Below are 27,898 nucleotides of genomic sequence, written 5' to 3'. Positions count from 1 at the left end.
CCTTTAGTTCCGTGTAAATAAGGCCCTGTGAGCTCATCTCTGGCACTTGTGGTTTGGATAGGTGGGTGCACAGGGCAGTGAGGTTAGTGCTGCCTCACACATCTCCTGAGTGCTCTTGGTTATACCTGGAGTTTTTCTCAAGTTCACTGTGCCCCAAAGAGTTGAAGTGCTGGTTACTGTGGACATAGTTTGTCTTTAATTTACTGTGGTGCTGAGGTTAAGAGCTTACCAGTGTCACCTGAATCAGTCCCCATACTGAATGTGGCATCACCTGAACTCACAGCATATTAGAACACAGCTGCACACACCAAGTCACATTTTCAGTCCATCACTGCAAGCTTCAGGAGGTCAGCTCTGCCGACCTGAGATATGGTGGCCTAAATCTTTTCTGTATATTAACAAATGTACTATGTACCTTCCACTCATGTCCAGAAGGCCACCAGAAAAGGGGTTTGATGCTCGAGGTAGAAAATGTACAAGACACAAGTTCAATTCATTTCCCCAGTCTACTAGAAAGATTTTCTAATGACCAGAAATGTAAATTATTTTTGCTGAGATTTATGCTTCCTCTAATCGCTGTTCCACTATACACAGAACTGAAGATTCATTAGATTGGAAAAAAGTCAAGGAACATGATTCTGACAGCTGGGGAGGTACCTGTATTCCATCTGTGCTTCCAGGACTATTTCTGTACTGTGTTTTCAAGGACTGAGACATCATCCTTTAAAATGTAAAACTTGGGGTTTTTTTCCTTTTATCACCAACACCACATTTGCTAAAAGTGAATTTTTTGAGGTAAGCAAATATAAAAATAAAAAATGGAAAGATATCTTATGACTTCTGTGGTCAGTGGTGTTAAAAAAAAAAAGCAGTCGATGTTTTGTTATGGGCAGATGAGAATATGGTTTGTGTAACTGAAATTGTTGGAGGTTGTTCAGTAGGAATGGCACAGCCAGGTGGAAGTTTCTACCCTCTGTCCGGGGTCCCTGCAAGTAAAGGAGCTTGGGTTGATGCCTCTTGCAGAATTTAAAATAGTGTCACTGTGAAAAATATTAGTCCTAGAATAGTTGGTAGGATTTTAACTCCTTTTTATCTAGAAAAATATGGTGTGTTTTTTTAACAGTAACAGGCTTTCTGTTCAAGAAGTTTGTGTTTTTTATTTTCATGATCAGCCATGGAGCTGTGGGTGTGGTCTTTCTCACACATCACTGCTACTGTGGTGATGGCAACACACACAGTCAGACTTGGAGAATATCCAAGTGGCATTGTGGCCCTTAGGAAGAAAAAAAAAAGGAACTGTAACTTAGGCAACCACGTCTTTTACTGAAATCCAGGACAACACAGACCTGTGACCATTACCCACAAGTATACCTAGCTCTGTGTGGGTTGTGAGAATAAATTAACTAAGAAATTATTTTAGTTGTTTAAGAGAGCAGATCCAGAGTGAGCGGAAGGCTTAAGAGAATGAATGGTGGTTTCTTCTCCCACCAGCGTTTTTCTACGTTGAGAAGAAGAATATCCAGAAAGCAGTAACTCTCACAGAAAAGAGAAGAATGCTCATGTGACAGCACAGAAATATCTAGCATGAAAAACAAAAACAAAGGCAGTAAATTATTAAGCTTTAGCATTGGAGCCAGATGTCATAAGATTAATTACCCTTATGAATCCTGTTTTTTAAGGTTTTACAGGCTAAGTCTACAGTTTTTGTACAGTTAACAGGTCACATTCAGTGCCACAGTCTAGTGGTTACATAGAGTTAGCTTGATCCTGCAGAAGACAATCACACATTCCAAATAAAAGACCAAATGCCTCGAAGTAGATCACTTGGAGATAAACAGTATTAAAATGGAAGCACATCTGCCAAGTATCAGCTGTCAAAGCCCCGCAGCTATCTGAAACCAATCAAGTGTTAGAATAATCTGTTGTAGTCCACTTCATCTTGATGTCTTTGTAATCATCCAGCCAATTTCATGAGCTACATGGAAGAGCATACAAATGTGTTTGTGATTATCATAATGCTTTAAGTGAAAGCAGAAATGAAAAATAATCACTTAATCCACAGCTATGAATTTCAGCACCTTATTTGATCATTACTTCTTGATTTCTTATTAATTCATGATTGTCTGTGGCAGTTGAAAACATTTATTCATTCTTTATCTGGCTGAGAATTAAGAAAACTTGATGTAAAAAGGCTAAACCTCTTACACAAGTACACACAAGACTTTAATGATTCCAACATATGCATTGTTGCACTTTTGTCCTTTAAAAGTGCTTGTGTACGACTCTGTGTGGAGTGTTAGGACAAGATGGTTGCTAAAGTCCCAAGTCTAATATTCTGCTCACATGGTTGTTGAATATCATACCTACTATTTGTGAGGGGGCTGCAAAAATGAGATGATTTCCTTATACCCTGTCATGATCTCTGAATAAAACTGAAAGTATTCTTTGATGGTTACAGAGAAGGTTGATAAGGAGAACTCGAAGACGATCACAATTGTAAGACAGCCTATGTGACATAAGAAAGGCCACTTCATGGCACCCCTTTTTCTTTTTTCTTGCCTCTTTTCTCTTCCCTTACCCATCATCACATTATTTTCATACTTTATAGAGCAGAAACTGACCTTTTGTATAAAGGTGGTCTACCTGTTTAGGCATTCAGCGAGCAATTGGACACTATGCTGTACACACTAATAGCCTTTCTTATGCAATTAGTTGATCCTAAAGACAAAGTTTCAGGCTGTTGTTTTTTCAAGTGGAGCAGAGTTCTGGTGGGGAGGTAGAGGAGATGCAGGAGACAAGCTGAATGTGAAGTCTGGGCTGGCTGTGTCTATTGGCACATTATAGATGCTGTTAGAGTTCAAGAATCTACTTACTATGTGTCAGTGTCTAAAACTCAATCTAACTTTTGCCCTTGGTTTTCTGCTTTCCAGCATAATCACTAAGCTTTGTGCATGGATTTCCCAGTTACACAGGTACAAACTGGGTGCAGTTTTTAAAAGCTTCAAGGACAAAAATGACCCTTGAAGTGTTCATATCTGACATTTCACTTATCTTAGGTAATTTAATTTCAGTCAACCTACAGTTATCTCAGTAAGATGTGTCTGCTTCACCATAGTTTTCAGAGAAATGTAAACTCTTGGTTTACGGGCATTAAGAGATGGCAGAGTCTTATTAGTTCCCTTGAATATTTATGACAGATTTTTTCAAAGGAAGAGTTTGCTGTTGTAATGCTCTACTTTTCTGCTTTCTGTGCTAGAAAACCCTAGTGCCTTTACTGGGAGAATGTTTCATATATTTTATAATCAGACAACCTCTGAATCTTCTTGATTAACTGATCTAACTAAGCCTTTTAATCATATCGGTCATATAGAGGCATTTTCATCAGTTTAATTTCAATTATTCTTCACTTTCTTCTCCAGTTCTCAATGACACCTTTTGAATTTGATGTCTGTAAGCAATAGTTGAATATCAAGAATATTTCTGAAAGGCTTTTACTGAAATAGAGTATTCTCCACTACTTGTATGATCTTTTTGCATTCAAAGTTTTTATAATTGCTCTTCCTGCCACAGCATATGACTCTAAACTATCTAGATATTTAACCTCCTAAAATCCTGTTTTACTGTTTTTCTGAGATACTTTCTGCATTCTTCAGGGAAGACCAGAATTCTTTGTTATTTAATGATTTACTCTTCTTTTGGCTGTAATAAAACACATTTATGCCTTGGAAAGTAATCACAATCCATCCTTCTACTTGGTCCCCTCACAGCTAATAATTTTGCCAATTCCAGTCATCAGCAAGCTTTATAAAATCATGTCATACTTTGTTCCAGCTCATCAATGAAAGTAGCATTAGCTGTCCCACAGACTGTCCCCATTTTCTACTGAAGATATCAGCCATTTCTCTACATGTACTTTGATTCTGCTCAGTCCTATTTTTTAATTGAAAATATTAATCAAAATGTCATTGTGTAAACTGTATCTACCAATACTTTTTAAAAAGTGAAAATTTAGATTAGGGAGGCAATCAGATGAGTTTGATAATACCCATTCTTGATAAAATGTTATTGACTGACATTTGGCTAAAGCTCTTGGTCAGTGCAAAGACAAAATATCTTAATAAACCCACCAATAGTTTCAGCAAATGGAAGAATAATAAGGTAAGTTAAAGCAAAAATTGTATAAAAACTTCTGTAGTTCTTTCATCTAGTTTTAGTCTGTCTTCTCTGTGATGGACATCTCAGCCTGCCGTTGTTTCTCCTGGGCTCTTTTTGTAGAACTCCACAACAGAATTTCAGCTTCCATGGCTGTTATTCAGGCATGATTTACTTGTGAATTTATGCTTAGAATAATACACAGGGGTTTTTTGACCAGTCTTTAAAAGCAATTTGCAGTTTGAACTAAGATATAGTTTAATAACCAGACTGAAAGTGATATGAACAAAGTAGCCACACAGTCTAAGAGCCTGATGAGGCAAGAAGAGTACTCAGGAGTTCTTCACTGAGTTGTACCAATAATTTGTTTTGCATGTACATGGGTGAAACATGAGTTGGGATGTAGATTTTGTTGAAGTTGTACTTTTTAGAATATTATGTGCTAAGTAAACATATAGTCAGTGTGTTTACAATTAACATAGTGTCTTACCAGGATACAGGCTTAGCTGTAAGTTACTAATTAGACTGTATGGTTTAAATTTCATTGTGACTCTTAACATTTTCTAAGTGTAAATTGTATGAGAGATTAACCTTGAACTTTTTCTGAAATTCGTCGAGACAGCAGGGGTTTGGAATCAGCTTTTGACATCACTGTCAAATGAACCAGTACTGGAATTGCTGTAACTGCCCTTCACATGCTTTGTAAGATGTTACACTGGTTATCTGTTGTAAATAATTCACCATTCTTTTTAGAAGATTCTGAAATTAATGTATTAACTGAATTTAGAGTTTCCTGTATTAAAATTTTGTTTCCATTAAAAACCCACAATGTTCTCTTTTTCCTTACTCAAATTGTTAAATAGTGTGCACTGTATAATATATTATTCTTGCATTCAAATCAGAGCAGTGTCAAGACTGCTTTTCAGTTGAGACAAACCTGTTTCTGTATTTCTTAATGTGCCTGCAGGTGTGCAAGATCCAGTTCAGAGAGGAAAGGGGGCCAGCTGCCCTTTTTCTCTTCTAACAACCAGACAGAGTATCAAGAGACCCTACTTTCGATACCAGGCTTGTCAAAGAGGCCCAGCAGTGAGTTCAGCAATTCCAATAACCTGTAGTACAATTTGCTGTGTGACTGAGTTACAGGCAAGGATCAGTTGTGAAGGGGTCACAGCCCTAAGCAGGCTCTCCTTACTTGACTGCCCTGCTTGGGAGTTCAGCTGAGGAGATGGAGGTAGGAGCCATATGGCTTGGATTACCACACAGTGTAAAATCTGGAGATGAAAGGCTGTGGGGACTTCTCTGGAAGGCTGCTCGTAGGGTGGATGATCCCCTCAAACAGTCAATACAAAGATTTGCATATCTCTGCCAAGTCTGGTAAGTGATGCTGTATTTGACATTAACAGGTGTTGCAGTCATTTATAATAAAGCCAAGACCTTTTTGTACTCCTTTTTCAATTAAATTCTCTTGTCCGTCATCAAAAAAACAGCATCACAATTTTGTCAATTTAAAAGGATGAAGTACCATTCCTACTTTTATGTGAAATTGTCCAAAATAGTTCAGGAACTGTGAGCATGCAGATAATGCATATGTCAATGTTACAGCTTTAGCACAAATGCAGTGTGAAAATTAAAGTCCTTGTGCTTGCATAGAGTTCACATTGCTGGGAACTCTGCATGTCATCACTTCCATTTTTCCTGGTGAATGTGCTCAGAAGGAAAGAATTAGAGTATCCCAGCATTTAGCAGTACTAGATGGTGATTAGCTTTATTAAGTTATATGGTACTCTCATTAAATAATTAAAATGTATGTAATATTCAGAGATAGGAGCAGGAGAAAACAGCTCCTATCCTTCAGTATGTGCCTACTGTTGACTGTTCAGTGAAGGGCCTTTGGCCTTTGTAAAACAGCATGAGGTTTCTTTTAAGTGCAAATTTTGGGACTTTTGTGAATAATACATAGAGTGATAACGTATCTTGCCAGGCCTTAGCTTTAAGGAAACACTTCTAAACACTGACAGAGTTTGGCATCTTCCCTTGAGAATTTTGATATACCACAGACTCTAGGAGTTTGTTCTCTCCAGCTGACGGGGAAGTACAAGATTCACACCCTGTCCAAAGTTGCCTGTTGAAACATTTATTTCCAATACAAATTTTTGAGCTTGATCTTTTAATCCAGGAAATGACGCTGAAGGAGAGACATAAGTTCTGTACAGCAAATAAAACTCAATAGCTTCAGATAATTAATCTATTACAGATTTTTGCAGCTGAAGCTTAAGAAACACTGGGTAATATTACCAAAAATATTCCCCTGATGTTTCCATTTAATAATATTCTTTCAAACTATGAACATTTTTCTCCACTTGATTATGCAGTTTAAATTTTTTTAGCCAAAATTCTCTTTGACCTCCTCATAATGATTATGCTAAAAATGCCTTCAAATATTTTAAAAATCAGGTAGCATCCAATAACCAGTTGTATTATTTAGTATCTATAGATCTCTGCAGAAGAAGCCTTTTTTTCTGTCACGTTAACTCTGGAACCACTTATTCTACCTTTTATTTCTTGCAATGTTACCATCATCATTACTAAACATTTGTGTATAGATGTGCATGCACTCACATAATGATTTGACAATATTTTGCAAGTGGGAAAAAGTCAGTTTTTGCATCTTCAGTGGCTTTATCTGGACTTCTCAGAGATGTCTTTTTACCAGCAGAACTTACTGTGTATCACTCAGAGTTTGGCCTTTGTTATTTGATACAGCTACAAACTCAGAGTTTTGTATAGATGGTATTTTCTGTAATTGCCTCTGATTTCTCTTAGTGCATCAGGAATATCCAGAAACAAGAGAAATATATTGACTTCATAAAGAGAATACTAATTTTCAGGTGCTATTTGGTCAGCTTGCTTATTTTCAAGAATGTAATCTATGATATCCTATTACAGAGACACAGATCATCTCCAGGCCTGCCTTGTACTGCACTGAGACTGATAAACAAAGTGTCTGTCTTTAATTATTAGTGGTTTTGTCTGTAGAAAAATTGAACTGAAACTCTCCACTCAATTCTAACCCACAGAGCAGCTAGCTGAGGAGGCAGCCCTTCCACTTTGGATTCCAGTTTAGACAATGAAGAGAGGTCTTTATCCTATCTGCCTGTGCCCTGCTCAGTGCACTGAAAGAACATGGCTATATGAAATCAGTCAGTTTTAAAGTCATAGTAGACATTAAGTTCTGAGATTAAGAACCCAATAATGGAATATTTTGATCCCTTGAATGATAAGTTAGTCTGTCTCATAGTTGTACATTTGTTATTTTCTATACTGATATAACTCATATAGAAAAGATGCCATTTGGTAGCAGCTGCTGTTCTAATGAGAGTGATGGTGTCACACTTTTCATGAAAGGAAAGATTTCTAAGAGTGCAAGTGTCAGGTAATGATCATTGTGACTGAAATCAACATTTGAAGAAAATTTGGACAAGGTTTTGTTTTCTGTGTCTTTCTGATTTGAACAGCTTTTTCTTCTAATGTATCACAAAAATCTGGAATTTAAAAATAGTTTCCTGTGCAGGGATTGGAATGATCATAAATTTTTTGTTTTGTTTTTACTTTTCAGAGTAAGTGGAGACCATCTGTCTGTTAATTTTTTCCACAAGTTCCAACTGTAATTACTTTGTACTATCACTTAGCTTCATATTTGAGCATTCCACTCGTATGAAATGTTTAATTTTTGACACATTCAAAGGGTATGCAAAAACATCTTTTCCCAACTCAGTCCCGACTCAACCTGTAACTCATGCCTTAAATGTTTTTCTTGCTTGGCCAAGGTGGATCCTCAATTTAAAAAATCTTGCTTATGTGTTTTTGGTACATATCTCAATTTAAATATTTGCAGAATGCAGTTAGCACAAAATTGACATTTCTCATGAGACTGTTCTTGAAATATAAGATTTACTGAGCAATTTAGATGTGGGAGGAACCCAGCTTTCATCCTGGATGCATGATGTTCTGAAAATAGAAGTGGTATTTCCGATGCTTGCTTATGATCCAGCTAAGTTGATATGTGCTGGCAAGGGGTTTTGGGATCTGCAAGCATTTCTTATTTTCAGCATGTCTTCTCAGTTTTAAGTCAAATCTCCATTTCTTCCAGCTGACCATTAGATGATGGGGCAATCATCCATTTGAGTTCTGAAATTCAAAAGAACCTGAGTTCTGGGACAGTGGGGTTCTATTTAGACTCTCTTTTAAGATTTGTCTGTGGTTATATTTTATTTTGCAGATGTGAACATCACTTTCCACAAAAATGTGTCTATGTTGTCTTCAAAATAATTTTAATTTGAAAAATGATGGTACATATTCTCCTCAATGAGGTGTGTGATTGTGATAGCAGACAGCAAGGGAGCAGGCTTATAAATTACATGACTTTCTTTTTTTTTCCATGTGTGCATCCTCAGGGCTAGATCAAGGCAAAGCCATATGTTGTTAGTTGTCAGGGAGTGCTGTACCTGCCCATAACATCCTTGTGTTCTAAAGGCAAGTGTAGTTTTGTGCCTTGACTCCTTACGAGGTACAGCCACGTGCACATGTTGGCTGGGACAGATACAGCACTTCAGCTTCATCCAGGGGAAAACAGGACAGGTGGGATTTGCAAGCTTTGCAGACTGATCAAACAAAAAATAGGGGACCATACATGTTCCCTGTGTGCTGAGGGACATGTGCTGGGGAACCAAGAACTTGACGAGGCACAGGCTTGAGAGCCAAAGGTTGTCAAGGACATCCTGTTCAGGGGTTTAGCAATGACAGTAATACCTTTCAAATCCAGTTCAGCTTTTACTTTCACTGCCTCTGAAACAGAACAGAAATAGTGACATTTACAGAAAGGACAAGGCAGTCTTGGTATCTAATCTTTATTTTCAAGTCTGCATTGTGCCTAATAAGAAGCCAGCTAGGTAAGCTCATCTTTTCTACAATAGCTGCAGTGTTAAGTGCAGAAGGCTACACTTAAAGTTCGTTCTTTACTTTCTCAACAGAGAAAGTTCTGTGTTGCACATGGCCACAAAGTTGCATGTAAATTTTGAAGACAATGAGCTTTTATCATTTTTGTTAATTTATTTGTTTATTTTGCACTATTCATCAGGTTGCTCAAGGTTGTGCCCAGTGAGGTTGGAAGATGGAGGCCTCACAACCTCTCTGACCAAGATGTTCTAGTTGCTAACTGTAAAAGAAATTTTCCTCATGTTTAAGTGTATTTTCTTCAATTTTAATTTGTGCTCATTGCCACTTATCCTCTCACTACCACTGAGAGGCCTGGCTCCATTTTCTTTTCTCCTTTCCATCAGATAATTATATAGATTGTTAAGATCCCTCTAAGCCTCTTCTTGAAGCCTTCCCATCCCTCTCAGCCTTCCCTTACATGGCAGAGGCTCAAGTGCAGTTGTCATCTGTGTAGCCCTTCACTGGACTCACTCCAGGATGTCTGTGTACCTCACATCCTGAGGAGCCCAGAACTGGCCACTGTGCACCACGTGTGGCCTCACCCATGCTGAGCCGAGCGGAAGGGTCACCACCCTCAGCTCACTGGCAGTGATTTTCTTAATGCAGCCTACGGTGCTGTCAACCCCCTTTTACTGCAAGGTCACAGTGTTGGCTTATGTGCTGCCTCTTACCCAAAAGGACCTCCAGGTCCTTCTCTGTAAAGGTGCTTGTGAGCTGTTAGACCCCAGCCTGCAGTGGTGTCTGGGGTTGTTCCGCCCCAACCCCTTGTTGAACTTCAGGAGGTTTCTGTCAGCCCATTTCCTCGCTCTGTTGAGGTCTATCTGAATAGCAGCACAAGCCTCTGGGCTCAAACACCTCTCACAATTTTGCATCATCTGTAAGTTTGCTGAGGCTGCACTCTATCCCATCATCTACATAGTTAAATTATGGTGCTCCAAATGCTCATCTCCACACTGGTACTAATTCATGTGGTGTTTTCACCCAGCTGCCTTTCCCTTGAATTGATGAAGAGAGGTGATGGATGTTAGGGGATAAATGTGCTGTACACAAACAACTGAAGACCAGGACAGATGTGTGTACACAAATAACTGAAGATTGCTTTTTAGTTTCCTGTAACCTGACAAGATGGTCCAGAACAGCCATTCAGCTGTAAAGCATATTGGACTTGGAAACTTAGGAGTCTAGTTATGAAAACTATATAAATGCAGGATTTTCAGATGCAAGGCCACATTGTGACTTCATTTTGAGCACCAAGTATATTAGTTTTGGGTCTGGCTCCCTGAAAAGAGACTGACCTCTAGCATATGTTTCTGGTTTTCACTACATGCCCCTTCTATCTCTACACACATATCCTCTCTTAAATTTACTGTTATCTGTATTTGAATCTGAAGTTAAAGAACCTAGCTCATTATGTTTAAATGTCTTTATATACATTGCTTTAGAGAAAATTTAGGAAATAGTAACATCATGAAATTACTGCTGCTGTACTTAATCTGTATCCTACATTTCTATACATAGTCGTATACAGTTTAGGAGTTTATACGTAATGGACAATAAAAACCTCTTCAATAACTGCCTTCTTGGAGATATGTTATTTTTATCAGAAATGTTAGTTTATTGGTCATTCATTTAAGTAGGCTCTATTCAAATGTTTCTGTAGTTTTGTTCAGGCTACAAAGGTCTTGGCCATAATTGTACTGACAGCTGTGGATCCAGTAATCCATTTGTATAAAAATCAAAGTATTACTCACAACCTTAAAGCTGAAATTTGACAAAATGATGGACTAGAATTTAAACCTTGAAGTCAGAGAAGAAGAGAAAAAATGTTTATGGCTGGAATGTTTATAAGGTTAAATCAATTTTAAATGTGGTTCACATTGTGATGTGTGCAGTGATGGTAGCTTCATAAATCAAGTAAATCAAGAGAGGAAACAAAATAGCCCTCTTAGCAACTGATCGCACCATATTCTAGTCTTATAGAATTATTCAAATATTTTTCCTGCTGTATGTCCAGAACTTGCTACATAGATATGGCCAAATTGTAGGGAAAATAGTTGTCTGATAGGTTTAGTAGCCAAAGGGTCAAGTAGACCAGCTGCTGGTTCATGTGTCCTGAGTGGGACCGACCAGGTGTGCTGACCCTGCCTGGTCTGTTTGCCTGAGAAGATCAGAGGAGTTTGTACTGGTTAAGGAAAGGGCTATTATTTGGCACTCCAATGCCAAATTTTATCCACATTCAGTTTGTCACTGAAAAGGAAGGAAATAGAAATGCACTTGAAGTGTGACAGGGTCAGAAAAGTATTGGCAATAGTGGAGTATCTGCACTGTGGTCACCCCTGGCTGAGGCTCTGGTACAGTCAGTGAAGATACAGGTAACATACACTGCAGTGCAGCAATATGGAATCTGACAGCTGGAGATTCCTGCCAGGGGCAGTTAAGATATAAAACAGGATTAGGGCAACTGGGGATATGAAAAGAAGGGTGAATTCAGGGCAGGTGTGATCCATATCATCATAGGTCAGGGCTTCTTACAGGCTCACTCATGTGATCAAGGCTTTCATAAAATAATAGGGCAGATGTCACAAATTCATTTGTGTTAACAGATAAGCTTGAGCCCTGTGGAAGACAGTGAAAGCTACAGAACAACTGTGAGGTCAGCTGCCCCCGTAAAGTTGAATTTGCCACACACGGTAACTATGTAAAGTGTCCTGAGCAAGTTATAGACTGACAAGGAATGCTTTTTGGTTTTTGGTTTGTTTTGTTTGTTTTGTTTTTTTCCAGAAGCCTTGGGTTATTCTTTGTTCAGTTATAACCTTATAAAGGGCTTGAAGGAAAAAAGGGAGGGCAACTATCTTATATCAGATAACCCTTCACTTTAGGTAATGACACGTTTGTGCTTGGCAGGTTGTTCTTGTGCAGCTGTGAGAAAGGCTGCCCTGTGTGTCACATGCATACCTTGTGTCAGAGCTCTAGAGAGGGAATTGCAGTGAAGGTAGGCTTGTCACAAGTTTCAGTTACTTTTCAGGTGATGCTACATACGTCTTGTTGCCCTCTGCTGAAGAATAAGTTGAAAGAACCCTTTCCTTCTAAACATGTTGCTGAAAATGTAGTTTGATCCTGAGAAGCTGGTATGGCCTGCTCCTTCTGCTGCCCCAGTGATTCCAGGTTACATTTTTCACAGTTTGAAAGCAAAACCAGGGGTTGCATTCACCTTCTCTTTTCCCTGTCTGCAGTGCAGTTTAAGGCTGCACTTTAAATGCAAGTAAGCCTTCTGACATACCATGTCTGGTTAGGAGGGCATTGACAGTGGTGCCGAGCACACTGTACAAGCCAGAACAGGCCACCTTTTTTTTCCACGCTGCAATGGGTCTAAGTATACAGACGTTAAATTTATGTGTCTAATCTAAGTACTGACATACTCAAAATATACCTGCTTCATATGTTTGGAATCAAGTTACTTAATATATAAACATTTTTAATGTCATTTTGTATGAACAACCTCATTTGCATAGTAATCTACCTTCTTCAACTCCTACTGATTTGATTAAAATCTGAACCTAAAATCTGTTCAGGAAGAAATAAAAGGATTCATTAATTGTTTGTGAAAAATATATTTATTCATTGGATAAATAGTATTTGAGATTCCAGTGTGCTTGGTCTTGTCACAGATTCTGTTAATGTAATAGGCAGGAGATAAAAGGAGGAGACAATAGTTCTGAAAAAAAAGGAAACAGAAAAAACATCTTAACCCCCCCCCAAATAACTCATATTAAATGTTTTCAGCAGTATAGCTCTTGGAGCACAGGTGCAGTTAGCAGCAACATTGCAGTTCTGTCACAAGACCCTATTGTTTTGGGTTGCAGTGGACAGGCATTAACTAGGCAGTCGAGGCATCATTTTTACAACCACCATCTGCTGTAGGAGAGTTTTTCCTCCTGTAGATACACCCTGGAAAATCCTTGATCGTTTCCCGCTACTACAGATGATGTGCTCCTCCTGTGTGTGGGTATTTTTGGATTCTGCCCAGCTCCAGGTCAGCTTGCCCTGTTAACAAGGTGGGTGAGTGAGGGTGCTGGCTGTCATGCCGAGGTCACCTCTTGTCAGTGTCTCAGCTCTGTGCTCTGCAGCTGCCTGGCACTGCCCTGGCACCCGGGCAGTCACTCAGCCATGGAGCACAGCCTGTATTCGCGTGCAGGCTGTTTAATTATACATTAATTCTTGAAAGCGCTTCTGCTGTTGTAAAGTGGACTTCATAGAGCATTTGAATCTTGAGAAGGCAGTCTTTACATGTGGTATGGATACATTAAGCGTGGTTTGGGCTCACAGTTCTGCAGAACATGTTTTCAAAGTTTTCTGTCAGTGGTGAAAACAATGACGTAAGAAAAGCAGGACAGAAAACTTTTGGCCACAATTAGCGTGCATCACCTAAACTTCACATGCAGTTTGCTTAGTAGTATTCAGATTTAGATAGAAATCTTTATAAATGGCTGCATGAAGATATTGACCTCATGATGATTAAAATACCAACTTTTGTAAATAACTATGTTAAGGGATCATTTGAATGTTTAGAAGTGCCACACTTCGTTTCAGGCTCTTAAATATAAACATATACAAAATTAGATTTAATATAAATATTCATACATAGATACATGATTCTCAAGTACTCCCTATGGCCTTTCAGTACTTGGAGCTTATAAAAAAAGGGAGAGCAACTTTTTAAGTGGGCAGATAGTGACACTACAAGGGGAGGATGGTTTTAAACTAAAAGAGAGCAGATTTAGATTAAATGTTAAGAGGAAATTCTTTCCTGTGAAGGTGGTGAGGCACTGGAACAGGTTGCCCAGAGAATCTGTGGATGCTCCATCCCTTGAAGTGTTCAAGGCCAGGCTGGGTGGAGGTCTGAGCAACCTGGTCTAGTGGAAGGTGTTCCTGCCTGTAGCAGGGGGGTTGGTACTAGACAATCTTTAAGGCCTGTTCTATCCCAAGCCATTCTATGATGCTGCTGTTCTACTCAAATGGGTCAATGTGTCTCTGTGTACATATACATGTATACATATACACATATGCACAGATGAAGAGCTGCTTTCTCTGAGACTAGAGGCATTTATTTTCCTTGAAGCCTGGAATCTGAAATTAAAACTGACTTGTATTTGTCATCTTGAAAAATGAAAATATGTTGCAGTGTGCAGATGGAACATGTTCCTGTACTGTGGTGCTTATGGCAACAAATGGCTATGCTTCTAATATAGCTTTGTGTCTACTCTTTGCTGTCCTATTTTTTGTCTTTCAATTAGAGAAAATGTTTCCATATTAAATAAAAATGAACAAATATATTGGACCAAATAATGCTTTAACCTAATGTTTCATGCATGTAGTGATAATTGGAGTAAACCTTTTCTCAGTGTCTCTCCATTTGACTATATAATTGGCAGCTCATTTTGGAAAAGTTAATTAAATATCTATTTTTGAGTAATAGAAGTTGTGTTGCTATTATAAATTACATTTTTTAGATGACCATAAAGTATTTACAAAATTCCTGCTTTCTTTCAATACCCTAGTAATTTCCTTTCTTTTCATTATGAAAAAAAATGTACTTGCAGACAGAGAAGAAAGACAGTTTTCAGTCCCCTGAAACAATTTCCTGAAAAAATTAAATTCAGCTCATGGTAGGATGAGGATTGAAGGCTGGAATTAACCTAAGGAACAAAAAGTCCAGTCTTACCTGATATCAGAAAACTTCTTTAATACATTTGAGGAACTGATCTTGCTCCATTTTCAAACTTGCATACTTCTGTGGAAAACTGTATTCCCCCAAGACTGATTTTTAAGTAATTCTGCATTGTTTCCCTCTTGCTTAGCTTCAGTTTAACACCACCAGTTATCTCTTGTCTGGCCTTTTTTGTGCCCAACATTCAAATCTTGTACTGTTTCTCACTTAATTTTTGAAGCTATTTACTTGACAATGTCATCTGATAATGGGTTAAATGCCCAGTGGAATTCCAGATACATCAGATCTACTTTTCTTTTTTTTCACTCTGTGAAAGAAATTATGTGCTGTGTGAAACCTTAATACAATCAAGTGCAATTACTTCTTTTCCTTCGACCATTTTAATTTGAATTATTAGCAAATTTTTAACTCTGGAAGGCAGCCTAGGCTTGAGTGTTGAGTTTTTTCCTCCTTTCTTAGTTACTTAACTTTGTAATGTCTGTTTAGAAATTGCCGCTCCCACCTTGATAGAGTAACAAATCTGTGATTACGTCTGTTTATTTCAGTTTTGGACAGGGGATGATGTAGTTATCATGGGACATAGAGAATACTGTACTATTCAAGTTCACCCTATCATGGTCCCTGAGTAAAACATCATTCTTGTTGGAAACAGGACAGATATAATAAATATTTTTCTCTTGTAGATCACTTCTGTTCCTTTCCATCCTAAAGACAAATCTGTTATGTATTTAAGTCAAAACTGTGCACTTGACCTAGATATTGTTTTGCTGAACTGTATTGTTGAATACAAAAAAAATGGTGACATTTGGATTCTTAAAATTTTGTTTATCAGTAGATCTCATGTTTTCATTATAAGCTTTTTGCCTACTCATTATATTCTTTAAAATGAGAAGAACCATTAGGATCTGGATACGGTGTTCAGCAAATGAAGACTAATAATACCTCCCAGCCAGTGCTCGTTGATCCTGCTTTGAGCAGGGATTTTACATAATAGGGAGTAAAAATCTGTCTCTGTTTTCAACACTGGCTGCCCTTAAGCTAACTTGCAAATACTGTTCTTCCCCAAAATAGCCACAGAACTCATTGCTTTCTTAAGCAAACTTACTGTTTTCAGCTGTGAGCTTTAGCATGTCTATAATGTGAGAAATTCATTTTGTGAAGTCCAGAACACATTTCATGTGATTCATATTCAAGGAGAAAAAAACCCAACCAAATCAGTTTCTTCACTTTTTATATTAGCTCTGTTTAACCAGTGAGAACACATTTAGATTTTTGGTTGGACTGTTTCCAAGATGCACTGAATAAGTAATATGAAATTCCCAATGTTACAATCAGCTTTGAAACCTAGATTAAGATATTGAAGAGAAAGAAGTTACAGAGTTGGTGAAATGATAGGACAACTCAGTTGAGAACACCTCAAAATGTCTTTTAGTGTAATTAGAGAAAAGAAAGCTGAAATAAATGCAAAGCTGGTAACTTTTACGTATATGTACTATTTCTGATCATGGAATCTGGGATTAGAATGGGCACAAAAACAAAAGTATTACTTAGTGGCATGAGCTGTAGTGAAAACAGAGTTCTGGACCTACCAGACATGGGAAAGAAAGAATTTTAATGAATTGTTTTGAACAAGTGATGTTGAGGCATCCTGGAGGGGGATTTGCATAGGTGGCCAAGAACTCAATTTTCCTATGGTTCAGCAGCCTTTTCACCCAAACAAAGGACTTTTTTTAAAGAGTTGTATCTGCCAATGTAAAGCTCAGCTAGTTACTTGAGATCTGTGTTTCTTTTCCCTTGTCTGCTTTTTCAGCAGAGTCAGCAGAGAAAATTAATGCTTTTATTTAACCTAATACAGTTTAACATTTTTCTGCATAATTATGCAGACTTTCCAGAAAGTCCTAGATGGCCCCTTGAGCAGAATGAGGATCACTGCCCTGTCTTAACAGTTTAAAGTGTTACAACTTTTCTAATTTGAAGCGCTTTGGGGACTGCAGTAGGTGGTGGAATTTGGTTTTAACAAACAAGCTATCTCAGCAGTTGAATTCTTCTATTAAAAGGTTCTGAGATATGAACTTAGTGCTGCCTTAAGTGACAGACTAACATCTCTCTTCAGTTTTTAGGAGTGATAGAAACATATAGCTAAGCCTCCTACATTTTTTTTCAGTGCAACATGAGAACCTGTAATATTTGTGAAGTCACTTCTCTAGTATAGTAGGGCCACATTTGCATTGGAAAAATTTGCAATAATTAAGTAACAAGCAGCTTTCACAGCTTGTCCAATTTACTCTCCCCTTTGGTCTCTCCAGTTTGTGGAGAGAAAGATGAGCTTTTTGGCAGCTTAAAGGAATAACAATCTGGAAGTTCAGAGATGTGCTTTTGTTTTTCATGAGTATTGGTGAGATTGCCCCAAACAGGCAGCAAGTTTTAGGAAACAGTAATTTTTTAGGAAAAAGCCATTCAGCTATAGTAAAATCATCTGCATGGTAATAGGTGCAGACAAGGAATTTGGTACTTGCTTCAGTATGCAGTGAGCAATAGATAAATTGTAGAAAAGCCAAACAGAACAAAGAAGTTGTGACTAGAACTTCCAAAACTGACTGAGCACTTATCTTTTTACTTGATCTGAGTTTCAGTCTAACTTTTGTTTTTAGTGCAGCCCTTCATGGTTTCCCTGGCTGGCAGACCCTCAGGTACAAATAGGTGCACAAAGGATCAGGAAATCACAAAGTTCTTTCACAAAGATTGACCTCAGTATGGAAGTGTATGGATTATGTACATATATCAAGATTAAAAGTCTCAATATTGAACTATCTTGTGTAACTTCATGTTCTGGATGTAAAGAATAGTTAAGTAAAATGGTGATTTCACCCTTTTGTTAATAAAACAATTTCAAAGGATTGGGTTTGTTATCAAGTAACTTTGCCAACTTTTTAGATTGTAATATTCTTCTAAGAATAAAGATGATTCAAAATATTATTGCTATCAGTATTACTAGTATCATATCTGGAAGATATTTTCTTCCAAATTCTACAAAGATATCCTTTTACTCTTTAGGAATAGTCTCTTTAATGCCTGCATACAATTTTTAGAAATATAATGTATTTCTTGCATCTGTCTTTATCAATTATCTGACCTATGAGCCTGGTTTTACATGTGTAATGTCTCCTGTGCTGTATTTCTTCTAGCAGGCAATGAATAATGGAAAAATATTATTTGCTTAGGGAACTGATTCTCATTTTCCCCTCTGAACCTTAGTGGTGGAAAAAGCCAGAATAAAAAGACTCTGCTGCAAGCAAAGCTCCAAATCTGTCGAAAGGTTCCATTTCTTTTTTGTCAGCTCATGTTAATATAATTTTAGTCATTTTCAGTAATAAATGTGTGATTAAAGGTTATCCATATAAGCTAAATAGCTGTTATTACCATGTGTCATTTTAGTTACTTGGATAATTTGTCAACTCTGTATACAAACAGACAGTTTACAAATAAGAATTTTCACTCCCCTAGTTACAATCATAAATCAATAGCAATTGTTCATGGGTTGACCCAGCTGCTTAGCACCCACCTAACAGGCCCAATTACCTTTACATTCATCTAACATTTTAGGTTAGAAAGTAATTTTCTGCTGCTTTTATGTTCATCCACTGAAATGTAAATGTAACACTCACCATTTCTTGCATACATGATTCCTGGTGCTGCTGCTTCTGGAAAACCTGTGTTGTTCTGTTGCCCAGGATGCTGGTGGTAGCAGTTATTAATTTAGGCAGTTGTGTGTGTACTGCTCTGTAATGATCACCAAGTTGTCAGCATCACAGATTCAGGTTGTTTCAAGTACAGAACTGGAGGCACCATCCTGAGCTGTAGCCCAGTTTCTCAAAGCTGCACCCAACATCAGCTCTTTCTAATAAACTTTCCAAACTTTGTAAGAGCAGAGAGAGTATGGGTTTGCCACCTCAACTCAAATTGAATGGGATTGGGATTGGGCTGCTTCTGTGATGATTTAATACCTTTTTTCAAGTTCCATCAAAAATGTCAATGATCAGTTTGAACTTTTTTGTCCTTGTCCCACCCGTGTGCTTCCTCTGGTTGTTTCTTTTTCTCCCATTCTTTAGCCTTGCAACATTTTAAAAGGCACTTGTGCTCCTTTCTCAGACTTCAATCTTCTCATCTAAATTCACCAAACTCTTCTAATTTCATCTTTTATCAGTTTTTATTCTCTCTTTTAAAAAAAAATATAATTAACTAAACAAATTCTGAACAGCAGAATAGTGATGGAGTCTCCCATATGCATTAGGGGCAGTACTTTGAAGGTAGCCCAGCTTTAACTCAGGACTACAACAAATGATGCCAGAAGTCATTCCAACCTAAGTTACTCTATGATTATTCCTCCTTCCTCTCAACAGAAAATAATCTGTTCAGCACATCTATTAAACTCAGCTCTTTAAATGTACACCTCAAATTATTTACTTAATTCTCCTGTAAACAGGATCAATAAAATCTTTCCTGCTTCCTTTAGAATCTTCTCCTGTTTTGTGGCAATGTTTCATGTGCACACATCTGGTGGAGAATACAGAAATAAAAGACAATGTGTAAGGTGTAGGCGACTATCATGCAGTCTCTTGCATGTTATGTCAGTGTCGAAATTCAGACAGTATATTGACATGAAGAATTCTGTTGTTAGTTTTAGGGGACTTTGTGCCACTCTGGAGGCACAGTAGGAGTTTGATTTTTGCCAACAGGCACAAGCTGCAGGAAGGGAAGTTGCAAAACCTTCTGCTAAGTAAAAAGAGGAAACATCGTGGCTCTGGATTTTCTTCAGCAGGGGGGAGAAGGAATGGGAAGAAAAGGAGAGAATTGTCTACATGGAAAAAGGTGAAGAGCCCTGTGAAAGTAGGTTTCTTGGAAGGAGATGAGTAAAGCTAATGTGAAGAGGCTGAAGAGGAGAACTGGGAAAGGGCTGTGTGATTTCACACAGTGACAGGCTTTGTATGTGTATTGGGAATTTCCTGCACGGAATACACTTTCTTCAAGGTAGAGGCTGTCTGACTTCTGTCTGCATTATTTCCCCAGGGAAATGCTGAATTTAAAGTGAATCATCCCCTCAAAACCTAGAGAAAATCACTTTCTCTTAGTTACAACACAGAACAAAAATTAAAGCTGAAATAGTCACATAAAAGTATGATGATACATTACATAATTTACCTAAAACAATAGACAGCATGGGGTGCTTGGCTTGATCCTCATGTTAAGGATTAAGTCTTCTGCAGAAGGGGTATCTCTGCGCAGTTTGTTGGCAGTGAGAAGATGAGGAGCTCCTCCATGTTATTAGTGTTTGGGGTTTTTTACCTGCTCTAGCAGGGGGAAATATTGCAATATCTTCACGTAGAGAAGTGGCTTTCCTTAAAGGAATTTCATTTATATTACACCATATTTATTTGGAAATCAATGTTATGGTACCAAAGACCAGAACCAAAAAGATACTGGAAAAGTGTGTTATAATGCTTATTTTCAGGTGACTGTCTCCATGTATCCATGGGGTGGGATAAGTTCCTGGAGTGCTCATACAATGTATAGGGAACTATGTGTCTCAAAAATAATCAATCTCAATTCACTGAATGTTTCTTACCCAGTGCCAAGACTCTGGGCAGGTTGTTTAAGGTCCCTTACATGAAATTTACTCTCAGCCCTTGATCTCCAGTCCCTTTTTCTGCTCCATTGGGAAACTGCCTTTCCTCGTATGAGTGTTACTGTCTGCCCTCTTTCTCTGAAGACATTTTTCAAAACTTGGTGCAAAGAGAAGGTACCTGTGGTGGTGTCTTTTATAACGGAGTTTCTTAACTAAAATACTGTGTTGTTTTCTACACAGGATTGAGATTTCAATAAGAAAGACAGGGAACAAGCCTGATGGTTGCATTCAACTTACATACTGCTTTTATTTCTCATAAGTGAATAAAATCTTTTATCTAGTTCTATCACATTGTGCACAAATGCTTTAATAGCTGAGCTGTTGGGGTAAGAGGAAGGAGGGAAAGAAAAAACGAGACCTCATTTTATATTTCAGAGTGTTGTACTGATTTCTTTAAAGAATGACAGCCATGCTCATACTTTCTGTGCAATGCTGTTGATCAGGCAGGCTTAAGGAACACAGTTTTATTGCTACTGATAGACTCTGTTGTGATTTAGGCACCAGACTGCTCAGTTGCCTCAGGGCAGAGATGATTCTGCCTTTCCACTATTGATTTCTCTAATTTGCCATTTCTAATTCATTTCGTGAGCACTTAAGTTCCTTCCAGATACTATTTTAGATACTTGTTTGGTTTGGATCAGATTCAAATACCAGCACTGGGACTGAAGGAATATCATAGCACACTGCTCTGCTGTGGAGAAGAGGCAAAACTTAAAACCTGAAAGAGGCTAAGCAGCTGCTCTCTGCAGCTTCCTGAGGAGGCAACGGGCAGAGGGAGCTGCTGAGCTCTTCTGCCTGGGATCCCGTGACAGGACACCTGGGAATGGTTCAAAGCTGCACCAGGGCAGGTTCACACTGGGCATCAAGAAGCGATTCTTTACCCAGAGGGTGGTTAACAGGCTCCTAGAGAGGTGCCCACTGCCCCAAGCCTGTCGGTGTTTGAGTCATTTGAACAGTGCCCTTAATGACACGCTTTAACCTTTGGTCAGCTCTGAAGTGGCAGGGAAGTCAGACTCAATGCTCTTGTAGGTCCTTTGCAATTGCAATACTCTAATTCTGTTCTTAATGTGCTCCTGTATAGGTTCTTCAGTTTTGGAAATTACCTCCTTTCTCAAATAAAAATTCATTTGAAGCAAAGAAGAACTAACATTATTAGCAGAAATCCAGCATTGAGCTAATTCCTTCTTTTTGTGAACCAACATCCTTTTTCTTAATTAATTAATAATGGGAAATTGCAAATTAAATAACTTGGTTTGATACTAGATTCTCTAAATAAAAATAGAGAATAATTCCCTGCATCATTGAAAAGAAATGGAAAATTTTATAGCACAGCCACAAAGTTCTGCTATTGCTTTTGTAAAACCTAGGGAATAACAATAATTTTCCTGGGAAAAAAAAATAGTTCTTTTTCCCCTCAGGAACCTGAAGTGAGGCTTTTCTAATAAAGATGGGAAGGAACCACCTGAATGGTTTTCCAGCATCCACAGTTAAGAACTTTGTCATCATTTAAAAGTCAGAAGTTCACAAGGTACAAAAGAGCAGTGCTCAGTAAAATACATATGGGTTTGTGAGTGTGTTGTTTCTTTGGGTTTGGTTTGTTGGATTTTTTTACATTTTCCAGGATCATTGTAGGGGATTGAATGAAGTTTGTGGAAACATCAAAAGGACTTCTTGATAGGGCAGCCAAGTTGATATCCCAGCTGACTAACAGAGTGTTATTAAATATTGGAGAGAGGTTGCAGTGTCACATTTACTGAGCTGAAGGGAGTGACTACCAAAGTCAGAGATTTTGACACGATTTTAAATTGGCCACAAAAAACCCCATTACTCTTGAGGGGTTTTTTTCTTATGGTAATTTACTGACAGGTTGATACTTTTTCATGAAATTATTTCATACAAAATTTATTCTTAAGTTGTTTGGGTTTTTCCCCCCTCCCCCACATAGTTGATACTGAAAGTTATTTACTATATTGCAGATAACCTGAAGTGTATTGCTGATTTAAAATCTGCTTCTTCTTTGCTTCAGATGGAATATTACTTTCTCAGCCTCCTTACTTTTTGTGAAATGCTTCTGAATCTCTTTTATTCCACCTTCCAAAGCCAGAAAAACAATTTTAAAATCAGCAAGACAATATCTGCCTGTAATTATATACAGCAATGCTTGTGTGGCTCCATTGTGGAAATAATTGAAAGATCATGTGCTGATAAACCTCCTTGTAAAATCCTTTCATTGCTTTTCTACAGTAGTGTTAGATATAATTTCATGAATTGTTTTAGTTATAATTTCCTGGATTGTTTTAGAAAACAATAAAAAGAAATATTTTTGTGTAGCAGGTAGCTATAGTACTTTCTCAAAAAATGAGTGGCAACTGTAAACTGAATGACTTCCCACAAAGGAGAGGCACATAAACATTTCTTGGATAATTAAAGGAGTACAGAGGCGTGAATTTGCCCTGGCAGCCTGTGTGCAGGCTCTGTGATAAACCAAGGGGTGTGCCAGAAGCAGTGAAGAAAAGAAAACCTACATAGTTTCCTAGCAAGAACTGAGTTTCTTTGCTGTTGTGTTCTTCTGAGGAGCAATAAGGTGGAGGACTTGAATAACCAAATTATCTGGCCCACTGTGCATGTGCAAAGGATAAAAATAAAAAATAATGTCTGCAGGCTGCATAATTAATACTGTGGTAGGAGAAGTGTGTACTGTGAGGTGAACCTTCTTGTACTGAATGGTTCTGAAGCTGTCGAGGCATTCACCTGGATGGGGTCAGGTCTCACATTAGGACATGTAATGTTTAAAACTAAACCCAAATGATACTCCAAGTACCACTGTGATGAGGTGGTGTGCCAAAATGTGTGTGTTGGCCTGGGGGGTTGGTGTGACTTCCCTTTGCCCCAGCATTGTTCCTGCTGCCAGCAGCACAGGCACCCTCCCAGCTTCCAGGAGTCCAGCTGAGTTCAAAATGCCCTTGCAGCTCTCCAGAACCTGTTCTGAAAGGAAATCCTTGGGTATTTGTACAGGCCCTATGGCAATGCTGTCTGAGGGTATCTCAAGCAGCTTTTCTTCTGCCTAAGTGCTCAACAGCATTCCCCACCTCTGGGTTGCCTCCCATGAGGATTCTGGTTACTGTTGGAGAAATGTGGCTGGTGAGTATGGTCCAGCAAAGAAGCATTTTGGTGTCACTTGGAGCATTCAATTGTATGCCATCCAAACCACTTTTGACTCCTTTAAATTGTTTGTGGGGAGAGGTCTTTTGTAGCTCACCTTGTTCTGCTGGTGGTGGCTGTCTCCACAGAGCACATCTTATCTTGCTGAGTTCCTATCAAGTCTGTCATGAAGGCACACCCACTTGTTGTTTAACTTGACTTGAGATGCAGGAAAAATTAATGAAGGCTCCCTAAGGCCTGATTTGTTGCTTGTTTATAGACATAGCATAGCTTAGGCTGGGATTTGTTGTTGTTTTTTTTTTCACCTGTAAAGGGATAAATGTGATGTAAATAGATGCTGGTTATAGTCAGACATCCTTTGCTGGCTGTAGAAACTCTGCGTTTTCTCAGTGCTTTGTGCTTCTGATGTTTGCTGGCTGTGCAGAGGCAGGTAGAGCTCCCCAGGTGATGCTCCCCAGGCAGGTGAGCTCCCTGCAGTGTGCTGTGCTCATTTGCCTCTCAGCCTCCAAATATGCAGCATCACACACAGAGAGGTTCTTGCTACTTCCATGCTTTTAGTACATGTGTGCAGAAATGGGAACATGTGAGTTCAGCTGGAATCGAGCTGACCACTCTGTGCATATTTACTGTGCTCATTCTTGTCTAGGGAGCTAAAACAACTTTTATTGGGTGGTTTCGTTGAGTTCTCAGCTCATTAATATTTTATGCTACTGTTATACTAGTGTAATTCTGCTTAAAATTCCCTCCTTAAACTCTTAAGGTGGGTGCAGGTTTCCATACTCAGAACAATTTGATAAAGTATTGTATTGCTCAGCTTCCTCAGTCATAGATGCTACAGTTTGCAAACTGATATTATGAGGCATAGGAATATGCTGAAAAGTGGTTGATAACAAATTTAAAGCCTTTTCTTTAGAAAAACTATAAATCAAAAAGAGTTTTTTTTCTGCTGAGCATGCCGAAAAATTTATTAGGAGAATACTTCAGTTAATTATTATTTTTTGTCTTTTCATGTGTTTGATGTGAGTATACAGTCAGTTATACTGCTTTCTTGTGAAGCTGGTAAACACCTAGAAGAAAAGGACAAACAAGTGTACGCTTTTATTCCCTCAAGCAGATTTGGCACAGTTGTGTGACAGCCTAAAGGCTCCCTGCACAGACGTGTCTGGTTGCTTCAGTCAGGAAGCTTTTTCAGGCCAAAAGCTCTGCTTAAAAAAAAAAAAAAGGTGAAAAAGAATAAAAAAGAAGAGTGTCTAAATTTAAACTATGGCAAATTCTAGTACAGTTTTTCTAGGGAAACCCTTTAGATGTTTGTCTGCAAGGCTGAGGCGTTGGTTTGTAACCAAGAAATGGCAGCTTCAGTGTGCAACTGTACTGGATCCTTCAATAGCATGTATTTAACTAAGGGAAAGGGCACTATATTCATACCAGAATATACTGATATCCTTGTAGGAGCCAATACAGTTTTAATGGAGAATCATAGAATCTTTTAGGTTGGAAAAGACTTTTATGGTCATTAAGTCCAACCATCAACCCAGAACTGCCACTAAACCATGTCTCCAGTTACCACATTACACATCTTTTAAACACCTCCAGGGATTGTCACTTCCCTTGGCAGCCTGTTTCATATTCCACACACTGAATAAGAAGGTAGCATTTGGATAAAGATTTCCATGGTGGGTTGTGTTACCTTGACTATAAGAGTTAGATTATTTATTAAAAGACCATTACAGTAGTGGTGAGGAGAAGCATCACTACTTTATGCTTTATGGGATCCCTTCCAACTCAACATAGTCTGTGATTCTGTGACTAAAACTGGAAAAGCCAAAACTGAGTCAATATTTATTGTAATCCTAAGATTAATAGGAATGCATTCCAATGTCTGTGTGGAAGTCAGACAAGTGATATTAAAGATTACTACTAATCGACCACAAGTGATTCATTGGACATAATGAACTTTTTTAGATTTTGTACAAGTTTACTGCTTAAAAAGGTCTAAGCTGGAATTCCTGGAACTGATAATTCACTCCTTGTGCACAGTCTTGATTTTCTTTTCTCACTGAGAGAAAAGAAATAAGGAGGCACAGGCTTCTGTATCAGTGTGTTCTTGCCAGCAACCTTTAGTAATTCATTCTGCCAGCAAGAATGCCACCTGAGATACTACATTTTTTTTCTCTCTGTTGAGGTGATATCTATCACAGAGAAATCTGGATACTGGAAGAGGGACTATATAGTGGAAAGTAATATATTACTCATTATGGATTATGGTAATTACAGAAAAGAAGATCCTTCTCAAGTACCAGTGTGTCAGCTGAAGCTGCAGTTATTTAGTGATTTTGAAAATCAGGCAAAAGGAATTTAAAATTGGAAAAAGTGTTATTTTAAAAAGAGCCACTGTCCCTGCTCACCACCACCCACTCGGGCTCCACTTCAAAAGGTCATTTAAATTAATTTCTTCCGGTAACTCTGCAGTTATGGTTGTTTGTCAGAGGACTCTGGCAATGTTTATCTTCAGTATTGTTAACTTCAGTGGACTTGAATTACAAGGCTTTTAGTTGACTGTCTCATTGAAGGACTTGCTTCTTAAATCTATGAAATCTCACTACAGTGAGCCAGTAAAAACCACAGATCGAAGATATTTGGAAACTGATGATGATGATGTATAGATTTGAATTTGTCAGGTTAACACTTGTCATGCCAGCCAGAAAGTAAAAATCCTTTTAGAACTATTTTATGTTTATTAGGCAGTTTTCTCTTTTTCAACACCATCAAAACTGGGAAGTAATTGGCACAAGTTCTTTACTGTAAAACTAGATCTCCAAAAAGAAGCATTTAATTTTATTTACATTATTATTGTTCAGAAGAGATACGAGGAGGTACACTTACATATTCATAAGAGGTCCAACATCTGTTGGAAAAAGGGAAAACAAGTCAAGATTTAAATCCATTTACTCATCAAAAAAAAAGCATTTATTCTCAGTCTCAGAAAGAGAGAGATATAGTTGTTTGAAAAGTTAAAATAATTTTGGTCTTTGTTTTTTTAACTGATGGATGCAACAGATAATTTTGTTCTCCCCATAAATATCTTGTAAAATGTAGAGAAAAATGTTTTAATCATGACTATAATAAATATCTGACTGTTATCAAAGGAATGGTTAGCACTAAATAACTTCAATCCTTTTTGTATTCTTTGCATGTGAGAAAGACCTATATTGAAGCATTAACAGAACATGCCTTGGAGAAAAGTGTACTCATTGCCTAATTGAATATATAATTCATTTTATCATTCATTTGAATATATCATTCATTTTATATAAAAAACCCTACCTAACCCATCCTCTAGTGTGCATGCTCATTATTTTAAAATGAAGACCTTCTGTTGCTTAAGTGCTTGTACACAGAAGCACCAACACATCTGAATTTGTTCTCCTGTGTAGGCCAATTGAATTAACTTAGCTGCACATTTGAATAATATAAAAATGCACATAATGATCAGTAGAACCAGGAATCATACCCGTAATTTCTTTTAGAAATAACGTGTAACTATTCACTTGAGAAAGCATTTTATAGCTTTCTTTATAAAAATGGAGAATCAGACAAATGGAAGTATCCAAAACAGTTGAAGAATGTTAATGCTTTTGCTTTGAGTAGTGTAGTTTGTATATCAGGACTAAGAGGGCAGTTTCTATATGTATGTTTTAAATTTCTTGATTAAGAAGTAAAGAAGCTTCCCACCTGCTGAGTGAATGCTGTTCAAGTCATTAGTTAAAAAATACGTAAAATTATGTATTTTTAGTATGTTATTTATTCTTAAGTCAGTTATTTTATTAAATCAGTTCCTTCAGAATGGATTTATATGTGAATATTCAAGGCACATTACATAATCATTAAATTAAAAGTTAAAACTTTTGTCTTTCTCTTTTCAGTTCAACAGAAGAGCAGTTTCACTGGCAAACACAAGGTAATGTACTTATCTGCACATATGTATTACATATATACCTTCCCAGAATGATATTTTTTTTTCTAAGGAAGATGGAGGGGAAACTACATTTATTTATGTGAGATTTTTTTTGTTGTGGGCTTTTGTGTTTTGTTTTGGTTTTTTTCATTGCTAGTGTATGAAAATTCCACTTAAAACCTGGCAAAATCTGTCAAAAGTTGGTAGGGTTGATAAAAAGAAC

The 27,898-nt window shown here is 37.8% G+C and overlaps 1 protein-coding gene across 6 annotated transcripts in view; it reads left to right on the top strand.

Annotated features, from left to right (window-relative positions):
* Window positions 1-27,898, top strand: part of CTNND2 (catenin delta 2) — a 636,240-nt gene that overhangs the window by 308,821 nt on the left and 299,521 nt on the right. For all 6 annotated transcript variants that reach the window (XM_071553703.1, XM_071553697.1, XM_071553698.1 and 3 more), the window contains one exon: window positions 27,644-27,678. In XM_071553703.1, the coding sequence (XP_071409804.1) occupies window positions 27,644-27,678 (35 nt within the window). The remainder of the gene's footprint in view (window positions 1-27,643; window positions 27,679-27,898) is intronic.

This window comes from Pithys albifrons, chromosome 4 (genome assembly GCF_047495875.1).
Source record: "Pithys albifrons albifrons isolate INPA30051 chromosome 4, PitAlb_v1, whole genome shotgun sequence".
In the NCBI taxonomy this organism is placed as follows: domain Eukaryota; kingdom Metazoa; phylum Chordata; class Aves; order Passeriformes; family Thamnophilidae; genus Pithys; species Pithys albifrons.
This window is presented reverse-complemented; position numbering and strand designations above follow the sequence as displayed.